The 18902-nt window shown below is 54.4% G+C and overlaps 2 protein-coding genes and 1 long non-coding RNA gene across 5 annotated transcripts; 2 read left to right on the top strand and 1 right to left on the bottom strand.

Moving 5' to 3' along the window:
* The first annotated feature begins 58 nt into the window (after nucleotides 1-58).
* Nucleotides 59-542, top strand: LOC140503769 (uncharacterized). Its single transcript, XR_011966867.1, has 2 exons — nucleotides 59-187; nucleotides 429-542. It is a non-coding gene; the product is annotated as an uncharacterized lncRNA (long non-coding RNA).
* A 14-nt stretch (nucleotides 543-556) lies between these two features.
* On the bottom strand, nucleotides 557-3401 carry POLR1G (RNA polymerase I subunit G). The gene is made up of 3 exons (XM_072608028.1): nucleotides 3087-3401; nucleotides 2837-2981; nucleotides 557-2153 (listed from the first exon to the last, which is right to left on the bottom strand). Exons 1-3 carry the CDS (start codon nucleotides 3094-3096, stop codon nucleotides 692-694), a joined length of 1617 nt encoding a protein of 538 aa, XP_072464129.1. The 5' UTR covers nucleotides 3097-3401; the 3' UTR covers nucleotides 557-691.
* A 199-nt stretch (nucleotides 3402-3600) lies between these two features.
* On the top strand, nucleotides 3601-17914 carry PPP1R13L (protein phosphatase 1 regulatory subunit 13 like). 3 transcript variants are annotated; one of them, XM_072608026.1, is made up of 13 exons: nucleotides 3601-3712; nucleotides 9233-9313; nucleotides 9410-9558; nucleotides 11311-11821; nucleotides 11992-12093; nucleotides 12175-12272; nucleotides 12492-12921; nucleotides 13447-13931; nucleotides 15695-15826; nucleotides 15929-16062; nucleotides 16362-16528; nucleotides 16871-17070; nucleotides 17376-17914. In XM_072608026.1, exons 2-13 carry the CDS (start codon nucleotides 9256-9258, stop codon nucleotides 17412-17414), a joined length of 2505 nt encoding a protein of 834 aa, XP_072464127.1. In that variant the 5' UTR covers nucleotides 3601-3712; nucleotides 9233-9255; the 3' UTR covers nucleotides 17415-17914. The 3 variants fall into 3 exon arrangements, with proteins under 3 accessions (XP_072464127.1, XP_072464126.1, XP_072464128.1); XM_072608025.1 differs by lacking the exon at nucleotides 3601-3712 and adding an exon at nucleotides 4781-4897; XM_072608027.1 differs by lacking the exon at nucleotides 3601-3712 and adding an exon at nucleotides 5673-5698.
* The last annotated feature ends 988 nt before the right edge of the window (nucleotides 17915-18902 follow it).

Genomic DNA, 18902 nt, shown 5'->3' with positions numbered 1-18902 from the left:
GAGGGGAGGAAGTGGGGGCATGGTATGGTATGGTGGTCAGCCAGCATGGCTGTCACAGCCTCACTCCCTGATCCACCTAACCTGCCCCTTTTCATGTACCCTCCCTCCCCCTTTGCAGTCTCTGGAGCAGCTCACAGCCGCCTCTCAGGATGACCTGTCCCTCTGCCCTGGCTTTGGGCCTCAGAAGGTGAGAAAGGAGGGATGACCTGGGAGATTCTTAGACCCAGAGAAGCCCAGAACCCCCCCAATTTACAGGGATGAGGAGAGTTAATGGTGGAACTAAGTGTGAATCCAGAATTCCCAGATATAGGCTCCCATCTCCTACCTGGGGAGACCCTGGGAGGGGATGGGAATGAAGATACACAGCTGTGGCCCAGATGGGCTAAGATTTCCTTTTAATGTCAGAGGCCAATGTGTTCCTTCTCCAGGCCCGGAGGCTCTTTGAAGTCCTACACCAGCCCTTTCTGAAGGTGCCCTGAAAGCCCAGGGCTCTGCTGGGAGGGGAGGGTCCCAGGATGGACGCCAATAAAGCATGGACAGCAGCAGCTTGTCTCTACGTGTGTCAGGGCTGGGGCAAGGGTATGATGCCAGCACTCCTGGCCCTCTCCAAGGTCGTGGAGACCCTTTGGGGGAGGGGGGATCTCTTCCCTCTGGCCCCCAGGGAGGGCACACACAGGGCTGGGTCATCCACTTAGGCCTCTGCTGGTCCCACCTTCTCCTGATGCCGCTGCTTCTTCATCTCTTCCAGCCCCTGGCTGGGGCTTGGGCTCTCTGACTCAGAGACCCCTGCCAGGGACTCCTTGGGGGGCCCCGGGGCCACCCCCTCCCCTCCCTCTGGCTTCTTCCTCCTCTTCTTCTTGGTGTGCGAAGGCTCTGCATTCTCTAGGGCCTCGGCCATCTCTGCTTCCTCTACCCTCTCTCCTCCTGGTTGTCCTCTCTTCCTCTTGGCAGGAACTGGAGTGACCATCTCCTCCTCCTCTTCCTCTAGTTCAGCAGCCTGCTCAGGCACCAGCATCTCTCCTCCCACCTCCTGTCTCTTCCCACTTTTGTCCTTTTGAAGGTCAATTTGGACCTCACCTTCCAGCCCTCGTCGCTTCTTCCTCTTCTTTGTCTTTGTAGGGGAAAGAACTGCCTCCTGCTGTAGCTCCATTGCTCTGCCCTCCAGCTCAGGCACCTGTCCTGCTGGCTCTGGCACCTCTCCCTCCAGCTCCTTCTTCTTCTTCTTATTCTTCTTGGCAGAGAATGGGGTTGCTACTGCTTCCTCTACTTTGATCTGCCCTTGCTCTGTGGGCTCCGACCTCTCTCCTGCCGACTCCAGTGACTCTCCCTCCAGCTCCTTCTTCTTCTTCTTCTTCTTCTTCTTCTTCTTGACAGGTGATGGGGCTGCCACTGCTTCCTCTACTTTGATCTGCCCTTGCTCTGTGGGCTCCAGCATATCTCCTGCCAGCTCTGGCGCTTCTCCCTCCAGCTCCTTCTTTTTCTTCTTCTTGGCAGAGAATGGGGTTGCCACCATTTCTTCTATTTTGATCTGCCCTTGCTCTGTGGGCTCCAGCATCTCTCCTGCCAGCTCTGGCATCTCTCCCTCCAGCTCCTTCTTCTTCTTCTTCCTCTTCTTTCTGCCAGGTGATGGGGCTGCCACTGCTTCCTCTATTTTAATCTGCCCTTGCTCTGTGGGCTCCGGCATCCCTTGCCCTGAAGCAGAGTTCAGCCCACCTACTCCATTCAGAACCTTCTGTGGACTGGGATTCTGAGACACCAATTCAGACTTCTTCCTTTTCTGGGGATGCTTCACATCCCCTACCTCCCCTGCCTCCCCTGCCACTGTTGGAGCCAGGGGCACAGGTTGTCGGCCCCCAAAGGCCTGGAATCGGGGCCGTAGGCCAGGTGGGATCTGAGGGGGTGGGCTGGTGGGGATGGCATGGAGACACTGGCCAGACGACTTGCTTCGGGGTATTTCTATGATACTCAGGGTGCCCTGCAGAGCTGGGGCTGGAACCAGCTGTCCGGCTGCTGAAGAGGAGGGAGCCAGCAGGGTCTCAGGGCTGGCTCTGCTGGTGTTGCTCAGGACGTGGTAGCGCTGACGGATGCCAGCCTCATTCCGATGGCTTTTCAGGGTCTGGAAGCCGACAAGAGGCACCTTGCATCCGTTGAAGCTGTAGAGGGAGGAATGGGAGAGATTGTATGGGGGGGACCTGAAGAAGTGCAAGGGGGATAGGACTGAAGCAAGAATCCTCGAAACTAATGTGATTCTGGGGTTCTAGAAGCTTCTGATTGTAAACTCCCTGAAGGCAGGGCCTACCTTTTGCCTTTTTGTATCCCAGCACTCAGCCCTGTGCCTGGCACACTCATTTCAGTCATGTGGGACTCTGTGACCCCCATATGGGGTTGTCTTGGCAGGGATACTGGAAGGCTTTGCCATCTCCTTCTCCAATTCATTTACGGATAAGGGGGCTGGGCCCAATGGGGTGCAGTGACTTGCCCAGGGTCACCCAGCTAGGAAGCGTTTACTGAGGCCAGACACGAACCTAGGAGGAAGATGATCCTCACTCCAGACCCAGCACTCTATGCACATACCTAACACATAGTAGGTGCTGAATACATGTTGACCGAATGAATGAATGAGCTTAGGAGCCCTTAGGTCCCGGAAGGCCGGACAGGGGGCCCTGGGGCTGGGGTCAGGCCCCCCTGAGCCACGTAGCGCTGGACACGAGTGAAACGGCTGCGTCCCGGGCTGGGGAGGGGGGCTCCAGACCTCCGGCACCGCCGGGCCCTGAAGGCGCGTGTGCGCGTCCGGGAGTGTTTGTGTGCGTGCACGTGGCGGGCCCACCCCTCTCACCTGGCCGGGCTGAAGTCCGCCGGCGTCCGGATGAGCCACAGCTCGGTGCCAGGCTTCCGCAGGGCGTCCAGGGCGAGGCTCGAGGGTGGCTCAGCGGGCAGCGTGGCCGGGCAGAAGTCGTCGGGGCAGAGCGGGCTCCGGACGGCTGGCGGGTGGGGCAGGTGGGAGATGAGCAGGGTGCTCTCGCCCCCTAGCCCCCACGACCACCCCCCCCACCCCAGCCCCACCCTCTCGGCCCCGCCCCGCTCACCTTCAGCCATGGTCCCGGCGGCTCTAACTCCTCCGCTAGCTTTGGCCCGGGGTCCCGGAACGCGCGGCCAGCTCACGTGGGGCCGGGGGGCGTGGCTCCCAGCTGGGTAAGCCCATGTGCGCCGGAAGCGAGGGGTGCGTCAGGGCAGAAAAGGCCCGTTTCCGGCGTCCCGGGTCCCGCGCCATCGGAGACCTCCCCCCTGCCTCGGGCGCTCTTGGGCCGGCCCGACCCGGCGGGAGCCGGTTGGGAGGCGCTAGGGCTGGAGGCTCCGACCATTTAAAGGAGCAGGCGAGGGGGCGGAGTCGGGGCCCGAGCGCGGCTTGGGGCGCCCGGCTCGGGGGTCTGGGCTGGGCGGGGAGTCGGGGAGAAGCACCATCCGGACTTCTCGGAATTCCCTCAGTCCGGAATCCCTCGCGCTTCTGAGGCCGCCGGGAAGGAACCTGGGCGTCGGGGGTCCCGGTCCGGAACAGCTAGGGATCCCAGGGCGCCAGGCTGGGGGCACAGGCAGGGGGCGTTGGGGACACAGTGTTCCGGGGTCCTGGGAGTGAGAGCCGTAGAGGTCTCTCGGCCAAGTCCTCATCTTACGGGCGAGGAAACTGAGGCCCAAGGAGAGGGGAAGGGACTCGGTAAGTGTCCAGAGGCGGGATTCGAATCCGCAGCATAGAATGCCCGGGATGAGGGGGTCCCTCGGCACGATGGCCCCTTCCTTCTCTGTAAAATGGGGGGCAGACAGGGCTTGGGCTTACACTCGGGCTGGATTCTGGGGTCCGCGAGAGAGGCTGCGGGGCGGAGGCGGAGCGGGCCGGGAGGTGGGGCGGGGCCCGGACCTGGAGCCGAGATCCCACGAGAGGGGAGAACGCTGCCCTGTCCCCACCTCTCGCCCACGCCCGGGGTTTCCTCTTCGGAACCTCGGGAGGTGGACACATCGACGGGTCGGGCGACGGGGCCGCATTCCTGGGCGGTGCGTCAGCCTCCGGGCTCCCAGACTGCCCGTGTGACCCCGAGGACGGCCGCCTCCCGTCTCTGGACCTATATTGCCAACCCACCCGCAGCCTCCTCCGCACCGCCCAGCGGGTGGCCCCGACGGGGCGGCCGCCTCATCCCCTCCCATCTCCGAGAACTCTAAAATTCCTGGGCTGGCTCACCTCGAGCCCAACTACAACCCCCAGGGTGCCCCGAGCCAGGGCGTCCTGCGCGGGGGATCCCGGACTTTGTAGTCATGGAGATGCGAGTCTTTCTGGGACATTCCCCGAAGTTTCGTGCTTGGAGATCTAGTCCAAAAGCCCACCCCCCCCCGCCCCTTTTATAGCTGTGGTCCGGGGTGCAGGGCGTCTTCCTTCCTAAGTCCCATGCCAAATCAGTAGCAGAGCTGGAGACTGTCTCCTCCAATTTAGGGTTTCGAGAACCCTCCCCTAGAGGGGCGGCCCAGCTAGCTGGTGATGGATTCAAGAATCCTGTGCTCAGCCAGATTCCTGGGTCCTTGGGGTTCTAACTCCGATCACTCTGGAGGGCAGAGGGAAAAGTGGGGAAAAGCCCTGGGGGTTTGGGAATGGAAGCTTAGAAGTGGGGGGGGAGGGGGCCCGAGAGTGGACCCCCCCCAGGGGACTACAAGTCCCAGGATGCAGCGCGGCGCCCCCCCCTACATCTCCACCCCCTCAGACTTCTCCCCTCCTCCGCCCGCCTTCTTTCCCTCCCTCTCCCTCCAACCTGTGTCACACTGTACTGTAAAACCTGTTCCCCGGCGCCAGGAAGCCCCGGGACCTGCCCGGATCCGCCCGGGAGTCTCAGAGGCAGCCCCGGTTGAAGGCGCAGTGAGTCGACCGGGTCGGACGCCTGGAATCCCTCCGTGGGATCTCCAGTGAGGGGTGGACGGGGAGGGGGGCGGTGAAAGTAGCCTGGGGCACCTGGTGGAGACTGGGCCGGGGGCTAGGATGAGATCACTCCCCCGATTGCAAGGGGCCCTATGGAGGGAGGGGGCTGGGGGGTTTAGGAAGGGGAGGGCAAACCCTCCTGAGAAAGTCATCCCTCTCGTCCTCCCCCACCATTCCGAGGGCCCCCTGGTGGGCACGAAATGACCGTATCTAGCCAGAAGGAGGTTTTGGGAGAAGAACCCCAATGGGGGAAGGGAGGGAGCTCTGGGTGTCCCTGACTGCTAGGCTTTCATCACCCCAGTCTCAAAGAAGACTCTCAGACTTTTCCCCCAGTCTGCCTTTTTCCCGATTCTCTTCGCCCAAATCTGGTCGAAGGGAGGGCAGGGGAGGAGAAAGTTGTACCAGGGCATGGCAGAGCTAAGGATAAGACTTAGGGCTTGAAGGAAAGTGGAGGACTCCTAGTCCTAGGTCTCATTTTACAGATTAGGAAACTGAGACCCAGAAGAGGATAAAGAGTTTAAAAAAAGTTGTTCTGTAACTTAGAAACAGGGGGTTTCAGGCCGGTACACAGACTGGCAGAACATAGAATGACAGGGCTGGAAGGGATGTTAGAGATCGTCTAGTACAATCTTGTTATTTTACAGAGGGGGAGACTGAGGCTCAGAGGGGATGGGATTTGCCCAAGGATCCATGGCTCTTGTACGCAGTTCATTGTTGCCTTTCCTGGGGGCAGGAACATAGGTATGGGGGGGGGGGTAGCCAGTTCTAGGTCCTGGGGTCCTGTAGGCTTAACTGATCCTGGAGACACCCTTCATGTGCCCAGACTTTCAGAATCTGCCATTTATCTCTTTCTCAAACACCCCTTCTTCTCCCCCCCCCTTCCCCCTTCCCCCCCCCCCCCCCCCCCCCCCCCCGCAACTTCTATGTCAGCAGCAGAGAAAAAGATAAGAGGTCAGCATCTAATTCTGGAATGCTCTGTCCTTGCAGAGCTATGTAGGATTGGGGCCTCCTGCTCTGCTGCTTGTGGCATTCCAGTGGGGACCAATGGTGGACCCCATAGTGGCTCTAGGAAGGAGCCAATCTGGGCTTCTGGCTTCCTTTAAACTGAAACTTTGATGAATTGTGGAGATTGGAGGTCACTTAAGCCAAGTGGGGGGCTTTGGGTCTCTTGGCTAGGATGGAAGAAAACTGTGACCCCTGAGGAGAAAATTATGACGCAAATCATCCTTCGTTTACTGGGATCTCTATCCTCCCCACCTCCCAACCTGGGTAGTTGTGGGCTCAGATCTGGAGATTGGTGGGGAGGGAAGGCAAGACTCTATTTCTCATACTGGGGGTTCTTCAAGAGTAGGACCATTTCTTCTAGAGTCTGTTTCCCCTTTCTCTAGCCCCCTCCCAATTCCATGAAACCAAAACAATTTGATTTTAATTTAGTCCTTCTGGCTCCCCCATTGGGTTGTAGAGCTCTCCCTCTCACCTTGTGAGCCAGAACAACTTGGTTCTAGCCACACCATTCTCTTCTCAGTCTTTCCATCTTGGGGAGGGGGTAAAAGAATGGAGGTCTAGGGAAAGGACCAGTCCAGAGAACATTTTTTTTTTAAAGCCAAAATATCAGAACTGGAAGGAATCACCAAAAATGGAATACTAGAACTGAAGGGGCCATTAGAATAAGAATAAGCTAGCAGGCAACTTAGAATTTAGGATGTGAGAGCATTTCTCATCTGGAAGGGAGCTTAGTACCTCCCAACTGGGAGGTTAGAACACTAAGTATTAGAACATGTCCCAACTGGAAGGGGACTTAGAACATCGTGTTAGAACATGTTCCAGCTGGAAAGGAGTTAGAACCCATCCCATCAGGAAGTTTAAGTCACAGATTGTTAGAATGTCTCCAAGCTGGAAGGGACCTTTGAATTTAGACCATGTCCCAGCTGGAAGGAAGCTTAGAACATAGGATATTAGAACATGTCCTAGCTGGAAGGAAGCTTAGAACCCAGGATGTTAGAACATGTCCCATCTGGAATAGAGTTTAGAATACAAGATACTAGAACATGTCCTAGCTGGAAAGGAATTAGAACGTTTCCCAGGTGGGAGTCTAAACACAGGAGGATAGAACATGTCCCAACTGAAAGGGAGATCAGAACATAGGATGTTAGAACATGTTCCAGCAGGAAGTAATGGTGAATCACAGAATGGTAACACATAAAATCTTAGAGCTAAGAGGGAACTTAGAACGTAGACTATTGATACTCGAAGGACCTTCGAGACCTCCTTCTTTCACAGAGAAAGGAACTCAGGCTTATAGAGGGAAAGGGTCTTTCTCAAGGTCATGCAATGAGTTTGGGGTAGAGCCAGGGCTAAAATGGAGGTTTCCTGCCCCTTGGCTCAAGGCTTTGTAGGGAGGGGAGGGGAAAGGAGGATGTTTCTCTGGATGACCAACGACAGTACAAAATGGAGCCCCTCCCTCCCAGAGGGGAGTTAGCTTGAGAGCGCCTTCCCCCTACCCTTTTCGTCACAGTCTTCTACAGCAAGACTAATCAGTGTGGCTCTGGGGAAACTTTAGGGAGTGAGCTGTGTCTGATCTGGCAGAGAAGGTGTTAGGGTGCAATCTGGGGAAGACAGGACCTGGCTGGGTGCCTCACCTGCTCTTCCCTGGGGGAGGAAGAAGACTTGCTGTGACTGGCCTGATACATACCAGAGGCCTGAGCTCACTGGCTGGGCGGGAGGGTGGGAGGCTGGCTGTATCCCATTCCCCTCCAAGCCCACGGTGCCTCCCTCCTCCATTCGCCCCGGATGTGGTGTGTGTAGGAGCAGAGGCCTATTCTCCCCTTTTCTAGCCCCCAAGCACTGTCAGAAGAAGGTATGAAGCTGCAGTTGGCCACTTTTAGGTCTCCTGCACCAGCTGGAGCCAGGTGTTAGGGTTCCGGGGTTCTCTTCTCCCTCCTACCTTTACAGTCTGCCCCAAACAGTCGGGGCTGAAAGGAGAATCCTGGAAGCTTGGAATTGGAAACTATAAAACATAATCAAATTTAGAAGAGCTCTGATTCTTCAAACAGATGGCAGAATGCCAAAGCTAGAAGAGATCAGAGGCCCAGTCCCCCCTCCTCCCCCCCCCCCCCCCCCCGCCCCATTTAGCTAAAAAGGAAAATCCGGACTCAGAGAAGGGAGACGACTTGCCCACGGTCACACACAGCGAGCATGGGGAAGATCGCTCTTTTCCCCACACCTCACAGCGTCTTTTCTCACGCTCCCTCCAGTCGGCCGGGAGGATCAGTACAGGTTGACCGCAGGAGCCCCGCCCCTCCCTCCCGCGTTCGGGGTGGGGCCCTCTCTGTCCAGGCCGGGGTTCCGACGTGCTGGGGTGGTGGCTCCGCCCCGAGGCGCCTGCGGGGGCTGAAGGAAAACACCTCCTGTCCTGGCCCTTCTCCCACCCTGGAGGGAGGGCGGGACCGGTCGGTCTTAGGGGCTGTGTTGGCCCAACCGGTTTCCTTCTAGCCATCTAATTTCCAGCCGTGAAGCCCTTGCCTCCGCCCAGCATTCTCCAGGAGGACACCTTCTCTCCATGCTTGCACCCTGCACTCTTAATCTCGGTACCCCTAAATCCTACATTCTTGCTGAAGGTCCTCCGGAGTCTTACTCCCTAACTCCTGAGAGTCATGCCAGGCTTCTCCCCCTCTAGCACTTAGAATTCCCCCTTACTGATGAGAATTTTACTGGGCCGCCAGACCCGGGTCTCTGCAGCTTAGAGTCAGTCTCGGACTCTCCAGAGCCCTCTTCCTTGAGGCCCGAGCTGTTAGCTCTTGGTTCTTAGGGATCTAGCTTCCTTTCCCCCTTCCACCTTCAATTCAACGCCTAGAGATTTGGCGTGTAGTGGAAAGAGATCTAGACCTACGGTCAAGAGAGACCTGGATTCGAATTCTGTCTCTGACACTAGTCTTGTGCGACTCACCCTCCCTGAGCTTCGTGTCGGTCTGCAAAATAAGGGATTGGCCTCTGAGGCCCCTTCCAGCTCCAATTATGTGACCCTAAAAAGCACAGCTGTGGGACGGTTAGCAAGTCACGGAACGTCTCCGAGACTCGGACTTCCTCTTCGATAAAATGAGGCTAACAATAACTCGAAGCTCGCGGGGTGGTGCTGGGGATAATATACTTGGACGTCCCCTACCATTATCTTGCTTCCTCAAGGTGCTGTAAGACTTCGCCCCGGTGCGCTTGGAGATCCTACTTCCTCGCTCTGGTGGGGCAGCCGAGGCTTAGTGACCTTTCTTCTTTCCGCAGGCTCGCCCCCCAGCCTGGGCACCATGGACAGCGAGGCCTTCGAGAGCGCTGCTCGGGACCTTCTGGACTTGAATTTCCAATGTGAGGGAGGGGCCCTGTGGGGGTAGGGCTGCTCCGGACGGGAGTGGGCTCCCTGGAAGCTCGCTCCTGACCTCTCCTCCTCTCCTCTCCCCACAGCCTTGGCCATGAAACACATTGACCTGAAGCAGATGGAGCTGGACACAGCTGCTGCCAAGGTGGATGAGCTGACAAAGCAGCTGGAGTCTCTTTGGTCTGACTCGCCGGCCCCCTCTACCCCTCCACCCCAGGGCAGCATTCCGACCAGGGTGAGCCTCTAGGCCCCTCCTCCATCAGCTTTATTTCAGGGAGGGACCTGCAGAGACCTCCAAGGCCAGGGAGTTCATTTCTTCCTAGGTAGCCCATTGCTATCAGAGCCAGCTGCCAGTGTGAGGATGTTTTCCCTGACGTCAAACCTAGATTGTCCTGCTGGCAATTTCTCCCCATTACTCTTAGTTTGAACACAGCTCTTTTGTCCCCTAAGCCCACCCTGAATCTTCCCTTCCAGACTAAACCGCTCCAGGTTGCACCCCATGGGACCCACTGTTCTTCATAAAATACAACAGCTGAAGCTGAATCTGGTACTCCAGATGGGGTCCAGTTGGGACATTGCTGTTGACTTGTTTCAGTCATATCCAACTCTTTATGAGCCCATTTGGGGTTTTCTTGGCAAAGATACTGGGGTAGTTTGTAATTTCCTACTCCAGTTCATTTTACAGATGAGGAAACTGAGGCAAACTGACTTGCCCAGGCTCACACAGGTAGGACGTGTCTAAGGCTGGATTTGAACTCTGGTTTTTCTGACCGCAGGTCTGGTGCTCTATCCACCATGCCACCAGTCAGGACAGAGTTCAGCAATATCAGTTCACTAGACTTAGAGATTATATAACCTTTCCTGCTGTAGTCTATGGTCACGTTAGTTTTGGGGGCTGTCACAGGACCCATATTAGGCTTGAAGTCCATTAAAAGACCATATCTAGCCCTAGTAAGTGTTTAACAAATACTCAATCTGTCTCTGTACCCGTTTATCTATCTCTCCATTGTTCTGTTTCAAGCCTCCCCTGTCTCGTACTTGTCATATTTTTCATTACCCAATGTCCAGATTTCACATTTATCTGGATCCTTATTAGATCCAGCCCATTGCTGGAGTCAGATCGTTGTCCAACATACCAGCCAGGGCTTCCAACTTTTTGATATCTGTAAATTTGACAAACATTCCATCTTTGCCTTTCTTCAAGTCATTGGCGTGTGAAACACGATGGGACACTCCACCGGAAACCTCCTTCCTTCTGAGTTGTTGTGAATGACTCCTTTTAGAGGCTGGCCAGTAAACTGGCTCCCACCCCTGCCCCAGCATGGTGCGATTCTAGCCTCTATCTGTTCCACAAGAATAGCATGAGAGGCTGTCAGATGCTAGCTCCATTTATATTTAGAGTATCCCTCTCCCCACCTTCCAATCCACTAGTCCAGTAATGCTGTATTTAAAAAAACTTCATCTGGCATGACCTATGCTTGATGAAGCCAGGCAGACTTTTTTGATCACTGCTTCCTTTTCTGGATCTTCAGTAAACATTCATTTAATAATATATTGTAGAATATATCCTTCCCTTAGCCCCATAGTTTTCTTTCCCTGGGTCTGCCTTCCCCCTCAGCCCCTGAGTCCTGAGCCCCAAGGTCCTTTCCCCCCCCAGCCCCTGAGTCCTGAGCCCCTGGGTCCCTTCCTGCTGAGCCCTTGGGTCCTGAGCCCCTGAGCCTGTGGGTCCCTTCTCTCTGGGTCTCTTCCCCCTCAGCTCCTGGGTTTCTTCTCTCTGAGCTCCTGGGTCTCTTCCCCCTCAGCCCCTGGGTTCCTTCTTTCTGAGCTCCTGGGTCCCTTCCCCCTTAGTCCCTGGGTCCTGAGCCCCTGGGTGTCTTCCCTCTCAGCCCCTGGGTCCCTTCTCTCTAAGCTTCTGGGTCCCTTCCCCCTAAGCCCCCTCATATTCCCTACCACTGAATGGGCATTTCTCCTCCTTCCTTCTCTCCAGCTGACCAGATACAGCTCCAGTCCCACTCCTGACCATTTTAGCCGTACTTCTTCACCCCGGAAGGTGACAGACAGTGGGGATGCCACCTATACTCGCTCAGAAAACTCCCCTACCTTGCTCCCATACAGTCCCCTGTCACCCAAAGGGCGCCCATCCTCTCCCCGCACTCCACTCTACCTATCTTCAGAGTCATACTCACCGCTGGAACGGGCCCCCTCCCCGCGGCCCAAAACTCTGACCTATGAGGCTGTGGTCAGCTCACTGGGCCGGGCTCCATCCCCTAGGCCTGGCTCTGGCCCCCTCCGCCCCACAGGCCCCCCACCACAATATGACTTCCTAGTGGGTGGACGGGCTGGCTCTCCTCGGGGTGATGGCCCTCATGCTTTCTTCCCTGAGCACCGAGGACCTTCGCCCCGCTCCAGCCTTTCTGCCACTTATGAGGGCTCCACCCTCTTTGGGAGTCCACCCCCAGGTGCCGGGGGCAGTGCCTTTGCACCACTTCGGGCACAAGGTGAGAGATGGAAAGGGGCAGATAGAAGGATTGGGAAGGGGATGTAGAGGTAGATATGGGTGCCTTTGAACGGTGATGGCCCTAGAGAAGTGGGGGATGTAGAGTGATCTCTGCAGAAGAAGGGATGGAAGCTTGTGGGATGTGGATCAAACTCTCCCTGTCCCTTGCAGATGATCTGACGCTGCGCCGGCGTCCCCCTAAGAGCTGGAATGAGTCAGACTTGGATGTGGCCTATGAGAAGAAGTCATCATCCCAGTCCTCCAGCTATGACCGTGAGCTAGCCTGGGGAAGGGAATGTGGTGGTGGAGGCCCCCTTCCTCTGTTCAGTCCCTAATCTTTCCTCCCCACCACAGGTCTGGACGTTTTTGGAGGCCTTCGTCCATCCTCCCCTTCCTTGCAGCTGCTACCCTGGCGGGAGAGCAGCTTAGATGGCCTGGGTGGTCCAGGCAAGGTGAGGGGGTGAGGCTGGGGGCAGGGTTTCTAGGCCAGGGCTTCCTGTACATGACAAGCCTAGGATACAAACACACTGGGGCTAGAAGGGTCCTTAGGGAGCTTGATGCTCAACCCTCATCACTGTACAAATGAGGAAACTGAGGCCCAGAGAGAAGAATGGAGAGTGAGTAGTAGAAAGTCATCTCCTTGTCTCTACCCTGCCCCCCACCCCCTTCAGGACGGCCTTACCAGTTCCACTCTGCCCCGGAATTACAAAGTTTCTCCATTGGCCAGTGACCGGCGGACAGAGGTTGGGGGATATCGTCGCTCCTTGGGCCCAGGGGTCCCTGGCACCCTTCCTCGAAACTGGCAGCCAGCCAGCCGTATCGCCATGCCACCAACCAGCCCGCAGGCCCGGGGGGCCCCCCGCCAGCGCCCTATCCCCCTCTCCATGATATTCAAGTTGCAGAATGCCTTCTGGGAGCATGGGGCAGCCAAGGCAGGGCCCCTGGGCTCACCTATTATCACACGGGCTCCCCTACCCAAGTTGACCCCCCAAGTCCCAGCCCCAGGTCCAGCCCCTCAAAGTCCGGGTCCAGCCCCACAGAACCCAGCCCAGCCTCCAGCCACTCAGCTTGTACCACCTGCCCGACCTCCAGGAGGTGAAGGTGAGGACAAAATTGGGGTCCCCAGAGGGTGGGCAGGGAATGACATTGAACCGGCCTCCAACTCCAGGTTAAAGTTCTGGGTGGAGGAGGTCATCTCTGTCAAGTGTCTGAGCCAGAGTCACTTCCTGTCCCCTCTTTCATGGGAAATGAAATTGTGTCTCATTTCCCAGTCCCTTTGTAGCACACTCGTCATCACCAGGAAGTTTTTCCAGGTTCTCCATAATGCCCGTTTCTCAAGCTTCAAATTCAAGAGTGCCTTAAAAACTCAGAGGTGGGGAGGGATGGGCATTGAGGGGTCCCTGGTTAGGGCACAGACTCCAAGATTTCAGGGAAAGTCAGGCTCAGCATTAGGAGGGAGGACAGGGGAGGAGGGACAGAAGAGACTTGTGGAATGACAGGCCTATGGGATATTAGCTTTATAAAGTCAGGATTGTTGAATGTTCAAACTGGGAATGAACGAGAGAATGGGATATTTTGAGGAGGGAGTCCCTGTGTCATGCTTGGTGGTTTCTGCTCTCTTCTTAGGTCCCCCAAAACCTCCTGAAGAGCCGGAACCAGAGCCGGAGCTGGAGGGGCTGCTGGCCCCAACACTAGAGGTTGTGGAGACTGAGGAAGGAGCTGTGCCTCGGCCCCTGAGCCCCACGCGACTACAACCCGCACTCCCCCCGGAAGCCCAGACAGTGCCGGAGCTGGAGGAAGTGGCCCGGGTGCTGGCAGAGATTCCACGGCCCCTGAAACGCCGAGGCTCGATGGAACAGAGCCCTGGCCCAGCCCTGCCCCCTACGCACAAGAAGCAGTACCAGCAAATTATCAACCGCCTCTTCCATCGGCATGGGGGCAGCGGAGGTGGCGGCCCTCCCCGTGATGGTGGTGGTGGCCCTGGTGGGCCTGAACCTGAGCTGCCTCCCATTACTGAGGGCTCTGATGCTAGGGCAGGGCCCCCTGCCCCAGCCCCCCCAGCTCCCACACTAGCCCCTAGCCTGCCTGACCCACCACCACCTCAGAGCACAGTGAGTAATCAGGCTATCTGCCCCACTTCTTTCCTCCATCCCCCAGGTCAATCCTCTGCTCTCTGGGCTCTCCTAACAAAACTATAGTTATGCAACTCCCATGGAATCTAAAACCACAGAATCTTAGAGCTTTGAATATGAGAATCATAGAACCATAGGATTTCCATAGCATCCAGAAGCAGAGACTCTTAGAATCATGATAGGACTTTAGAACTCTAGATGGAATCTAGAACCACAGAATTCTAAGTCAAGTAGATTCTTAGAATCATAATAGAATTTTAAAAGAATGCTAGAATCTAGAACCATAGAATCTTAGAGCCTTCATGATGCTTAGAATCATCATTGAATCTTAGTTCTACCAAAACAACAGAATATAGAACCAATGAATTGTATGGCCATAATGGATTCTTAGAACTACCATAGAACCTTAGCATTACCATAGTGTCTAGAACCATAGAATCTTGAACCATAGATTCAGAAAGCTAACATATTCTTAGAATAATTATAGAATCTTAGAACTAACACAAAATCTAAAACCATAGAATTGGAGAACTATCAAAGACTCATCCCAGAATCTAGAACCATAGACTCCCAGATCCAGTAGATTCTTAGAACCATAATAGCATTTTAGAAGCATAAGAGATTCTAGAACTATTACATCTTAGAGTTAGCATAGGATACAAGAACTATAAAGCTTCCATAGTGTCTAGAACTGAAGAATCTCAGATGCATGAGACACTTTCAGAATCTTAGAGTTACCATAGGATCTAGAACCATAGAACCCTAAATTCAGTAACTTGTTAGAATGAGGATGGGATTTTTAAAAGCTGATAAAATCTAGAACTACAAGTTTAAAGCCATCAGAGATTCTTAGAGTCATCATAGAATCTTAGCACTAGACCATTAGAATCTAGAACCAATGAATATTACAGCTGCCATGGACTCAGAACTATCATGTTGTATAGAATACAGAACATAGAATCTTTGGACATGGTGTCTAGAATCATAGAATCCTGAACCATAGATTCTTCAAGCCAACAGAGACTTTTAGAACCATCATAGAACTTAGAATTATATCATCTTTGAATTATCCTGAAATAATTTAGGAATCAGGATAGACTTTGGGAACCATCATAGAACCTTAGACTCATCTGAGACTTTTGGAAACATAAGATCTTGATACTATATAATCTTAGAACCATCACTGAATCTAGGAGTCATGGAATCTTGAAATCACCATGGAATTTTGGTACCCTAACTCTTTACAACCATGGATTCTTGGAATCATCTAAGGCTCTTGGGACCATCCTAGAATCTTGGAATCCTAGAACTTTGAACCATTATATAAATGGAGAATATTGTAACCACTGTTGAACTTTAGAACTATAGGATCCTGGAATCTTAGGATTCTCAGAGCTAGAAGGGCCCTTAGAAATGCCTACTTGTCTTCCCCCTCTTGTTTTACAGATAGGGAAACTGTGGCCCAGAGAGGGGAAAGTCACACAGTGAGTCAAGGGGCAGAGCTAGGGATAAAATCCAGGGTTCTGTTTCTAGGCCACAATACTCATGCTCCCAACTCCTAGGTAGGCCTTCTCTCTGGTCTTCCCTACTTTTGTCCTCTTGCTGAGGTTTTGCCTACTTACCCGTACCTGTCCATTGTCCTCTTTGGCACCTGAAAGGGGTAAGGGAGGGGATTTGTCACAGTGGAGCGAGAGGAGGGGGAAGCCAGTTCCTTTTTGATGCAGCGTTCTCTCTCATCCCAGGAAATGCGTTCAGTACTTCGTAAGGGGGGTTCCCCCCGCAAGGCCCGCCGGGCCCGCCTTAACCCCTTGGTATTACTGTTGGATGCAGCACTCACTGGGGAGCTGGATGTGGTGCAGCAGGCAGTGAAGGAGGTGAGAGGCAGTGGGCTGGAAGGGAGGAGGAATGGTTCTTCTGCCCCTTTTGTTTTCTCCCAAGGCTGACTGGACTCCTGTTTCTCCTACCTTACCCTTCAGATAAATGATCCCAGCCAGCCCAATGAGGAGGGCATCACGGCCCTGCACAATGCCATTTGTGGTGCCAACTATGCCATTGTAGACTTCCTCATTGGTACTGGTGCCAATGTTAACTCCCCGGACAGCCATGGCTGGTGAGACAGGGTGGGAGGGCTGGTCAAGGGATCTCTAAACCCCAACTCCATTCACTTGGCTCCCAGTCATCTGCCCATAACTTCTTCTCCTCATCACTCCTAGGGAGCCGCAGAGCACTGAGGGGTAAATTTACCCTGGCCCCCAGTCCACTGGGATGGGTTTTATATCATACCCAGTGCAGGACAACGCGGTGACGAACCCTCAACCGATGGGCTCAGGGCTGGCAGGGGAAGTGCTTTGTTATCAATGGTGCCTCAGTTGGCCTCCTTACCATGGTCATATCTCTATCCCACCCCAGGACGCCCTTACATTGCGCAGCCTCTTGCAATGACACAGCCATATGTACAGCCTTGGTGCAGCATGGGGCTGCCATCTTTGCTACAACCCTGAGTGATGGGGCCATGGCCATTGAGAAGTGTGACCCTTACCGGGAGGGCTATGCAGACTGTGCCACCTACCTGGCAGGTGAGGCGTGCTAGATGACCAGGGGGAGAGGCAGGGGCAGTCATGGTGGTACAGGGCCTGGGGAATCACACTTGTCATCTGATGATCTCACACCTATGTCCTTAGTGCACACTGACATCAGTGAGCAAATAAGCTGTTATTAGGGTAAGGTTATGTCCCAGACCATGGTGCAGAGAGAAGAGTGCTGGATTTAGAGCCAGAAGACCTGGTTCAAATCCCAACCCCAAAACTGAATATTTGTGTGACTCTGGGCCTCAGCTTCATCTTCTATAAAGTGATGGGAAAGACCAGCTGATAGATGAGGCACTTTCTAGGCCTGATTATCTGTGTCCTGTGTCTCAGAGGCCGAGCAGAGCATGGGCCACCTGCATGGAGGGGCAGTCTATGCACTCTGGGACTACAGTGCCGAGTTTGGGGATGAGCTGTCCTTCCGTGAGGGTGAACCCGTAACTGTCCTACGCCGAGATGGCCCTGAGGAGACTGACTGGTGGTGGGCAGCCCTGCGGGGCCAGGAGGGATACGTGCCCAGAAACTACTTTGGGGTGAGCACTCAACCAGGGGGTATCAGGTGGACATGAGCGGTTCCATTACATGGGAGGGGATGAGTGGTTCCACTGGGGGACAGGTTCATTGTTGTGTAGAGGAATGGAGGGGGCTCCATTACACGGTGAGGGGAGGAGAAAGGGGGATCTGCCCCTTGGAGTTTTCATTGTGCAGGCAAGGGTAGAGAATGAGATGTTCCATTGAAATTTGGCAGGTGGGATAAGGGGGCAGAGGAGGAGCTTAAGGCTTACTAGGTCTAGCCCCCCCACCCATCCCAGACTCACAATGGCCTTTGTCTTTTCAGCTGTTCCCCAGAGTGAAACCTCAGCGTGGCAAAGTGTAGGACCCCAGACCAGATAACAGGAGGAGCCAATGTCAGGATGAGGAACAGGGGGAATTCTCCCCCTTGGTCCTGCTAATGGCCCCAGGGGAGAGGGGATTAGCTTGGATCCTGTCTTTGAGAGATGAAGGAGTGCCCTGAATCCAGTCCCCATTATGACTATCCTTCTCAGCCTCCAGCCACATATCCAGAACACCAGCACCAGAATGGAGTTGACAGGGCTGAACCAGATCAATCAGCTGCACCCCAACACCTCCCCAAAAACTCCCAACACCAGCCAGCCCCCCACGATCCCAGAAAACATAAGGTTCCCTCACCCAATGCTCGCAGCACCAGTCTCAAGTGAACTCTGATTCATGCTGTCCTCTGCTCTCCTTCCCACCAGCAGCCTTGGGGGTTGGGGCATAGTAACCTCCACTTTCTCCCCCCAAACCAAGTGCCTCAAGTCTTGTCTGGTCTCTGTTTGTAATTAAATAGAAAAATAAAAATACTTTCTAATTAAAGTTATCCTTCAGCCCTCGTTACTATTGAACATCTCCCATTATCTCCCCCACTAGCCCCTCCAGAAATCCCCCCAACTGATCCACCCAGATCTTTTCCCACTGGTCCACGTAGTTCTCCCTCCATAGATCCCAGCATCAGGAATGCCCTCAAGGAATTGGACTTGGCAATGAGTAAAGGATTTTTCAGGTGCCAAAGAAGACGTAACAAAGAAGGAGCTGAAAGGATGCAGGGCTGGCAGGCTTCTCCTGGGACCAGGGAAGGGAAGCCCAGAGATGGAATCTAGAATTCTAGAATCCAGTCAAGCAGCATTCATTCTGTGCTTCCTGTGTGCTGCAAACACCAGTCCCTGCTGTGAGGAGCTGACGGTTCAGTGGCAGAGACAAGCAGCAACCTCTAAGAGCGTACCCTGGCCAGTGGGGCACAGCTGGGGCTCCAAGCTGCCTGGCTGGGTGGTGAAGGGAGGCTTCATCAGGCACCTGAGGTTCTCTGTCTGAAATTCCTTCCTCACTCTGGCCTTTTATGTGCTAAGTTTACTCTGAGCCTGAAAAGTCTGTGATCTAATGTTCCTAATAAGAGCTGGAAGAGACCCCAGAGACCATCTAGTTTAACTCCTTTTACAAATGAGAAAACCGAGACCCTGAGACATTAAGTGACTTGCCCCCAGTCACACAGATCAAAGGCAGAGATTTGAATCCAGGTGTCTGGCTCCACAGTCAATGTTCTCTGCACTGTGCTGGCCTCAGAGCCAGGAAGATCCGGGTTCAAGGCCCAGCTCTGACACATGCCCTTTTCAAAAATTCTTTTCCTGTCCTAGAGAAATTTCCATCCTAGGGGGCCCTCACTGCTCTTTCCTTCTATCTTTTTCCACCCATTTCCTCCAGTTTTGGAAAAACAAACCATGATCAAATGAGCTCTAGCACTGTTCCTGAATGGAATGGATCAATCTACTCCCCTACCTCCCCACTTACCATTCTAGTACCTTTCTGG

This window comes from Notamacropus eugenii, chromosome 5 (assembly GCF_028372415.1).
Source record: "Notamacropus eugenii isolate mMacEug1 chromosome 5, mMacEug1.pri_v2, whole genome shotgun sequence".
In the NCBI taxonomy this organism is placed as follows: domain Eukaryota; kingdom Metazoa; phylum Chordata; class Mammalia; order Diprotodontia; family Macropodidae; genus Notamacropus; species Notamacropus eugenii.
This window is presented reverse-complemented; position numbering and strand designations above follow the sequence as displayed.

Excerpts from the sequence above, each read along its gene's own strand:
- PPP1R13L (XM_072608026.1), top strand. The coding sequence starts at position 9,256 with ATGGACAGCGAGGCCTTCGAGAGCGCTGCTCGGGACCTTCTGGACTTG. Across the intron at positions 12,094-12,174 it reads CCAGTCCTCCAGCTATGACC|GTCTGGACGTTTTTGGAGGC; the intron begins GTGAGCTAGCCT and ends TCCCCACCACAG. Across the intron at positions 15,827-15,928 it reads TGCAGCAGGCAGTGAAGGAG|ATAAATGATCCCAGCCAGCC; the intron begins GTGAGAGGCAGT and ends CTTACCCTTCAG.
- POLR1G (XM_072608028.1), bottom strand. Across the intron at positions 2,154-2,836 it reads GCGGACTTCAGCCCGGCCAG|CTTCAACGGATGCAAGGTGC; the intron begins GTGAGAGGGGTG and ends CTCCCTCTACAG.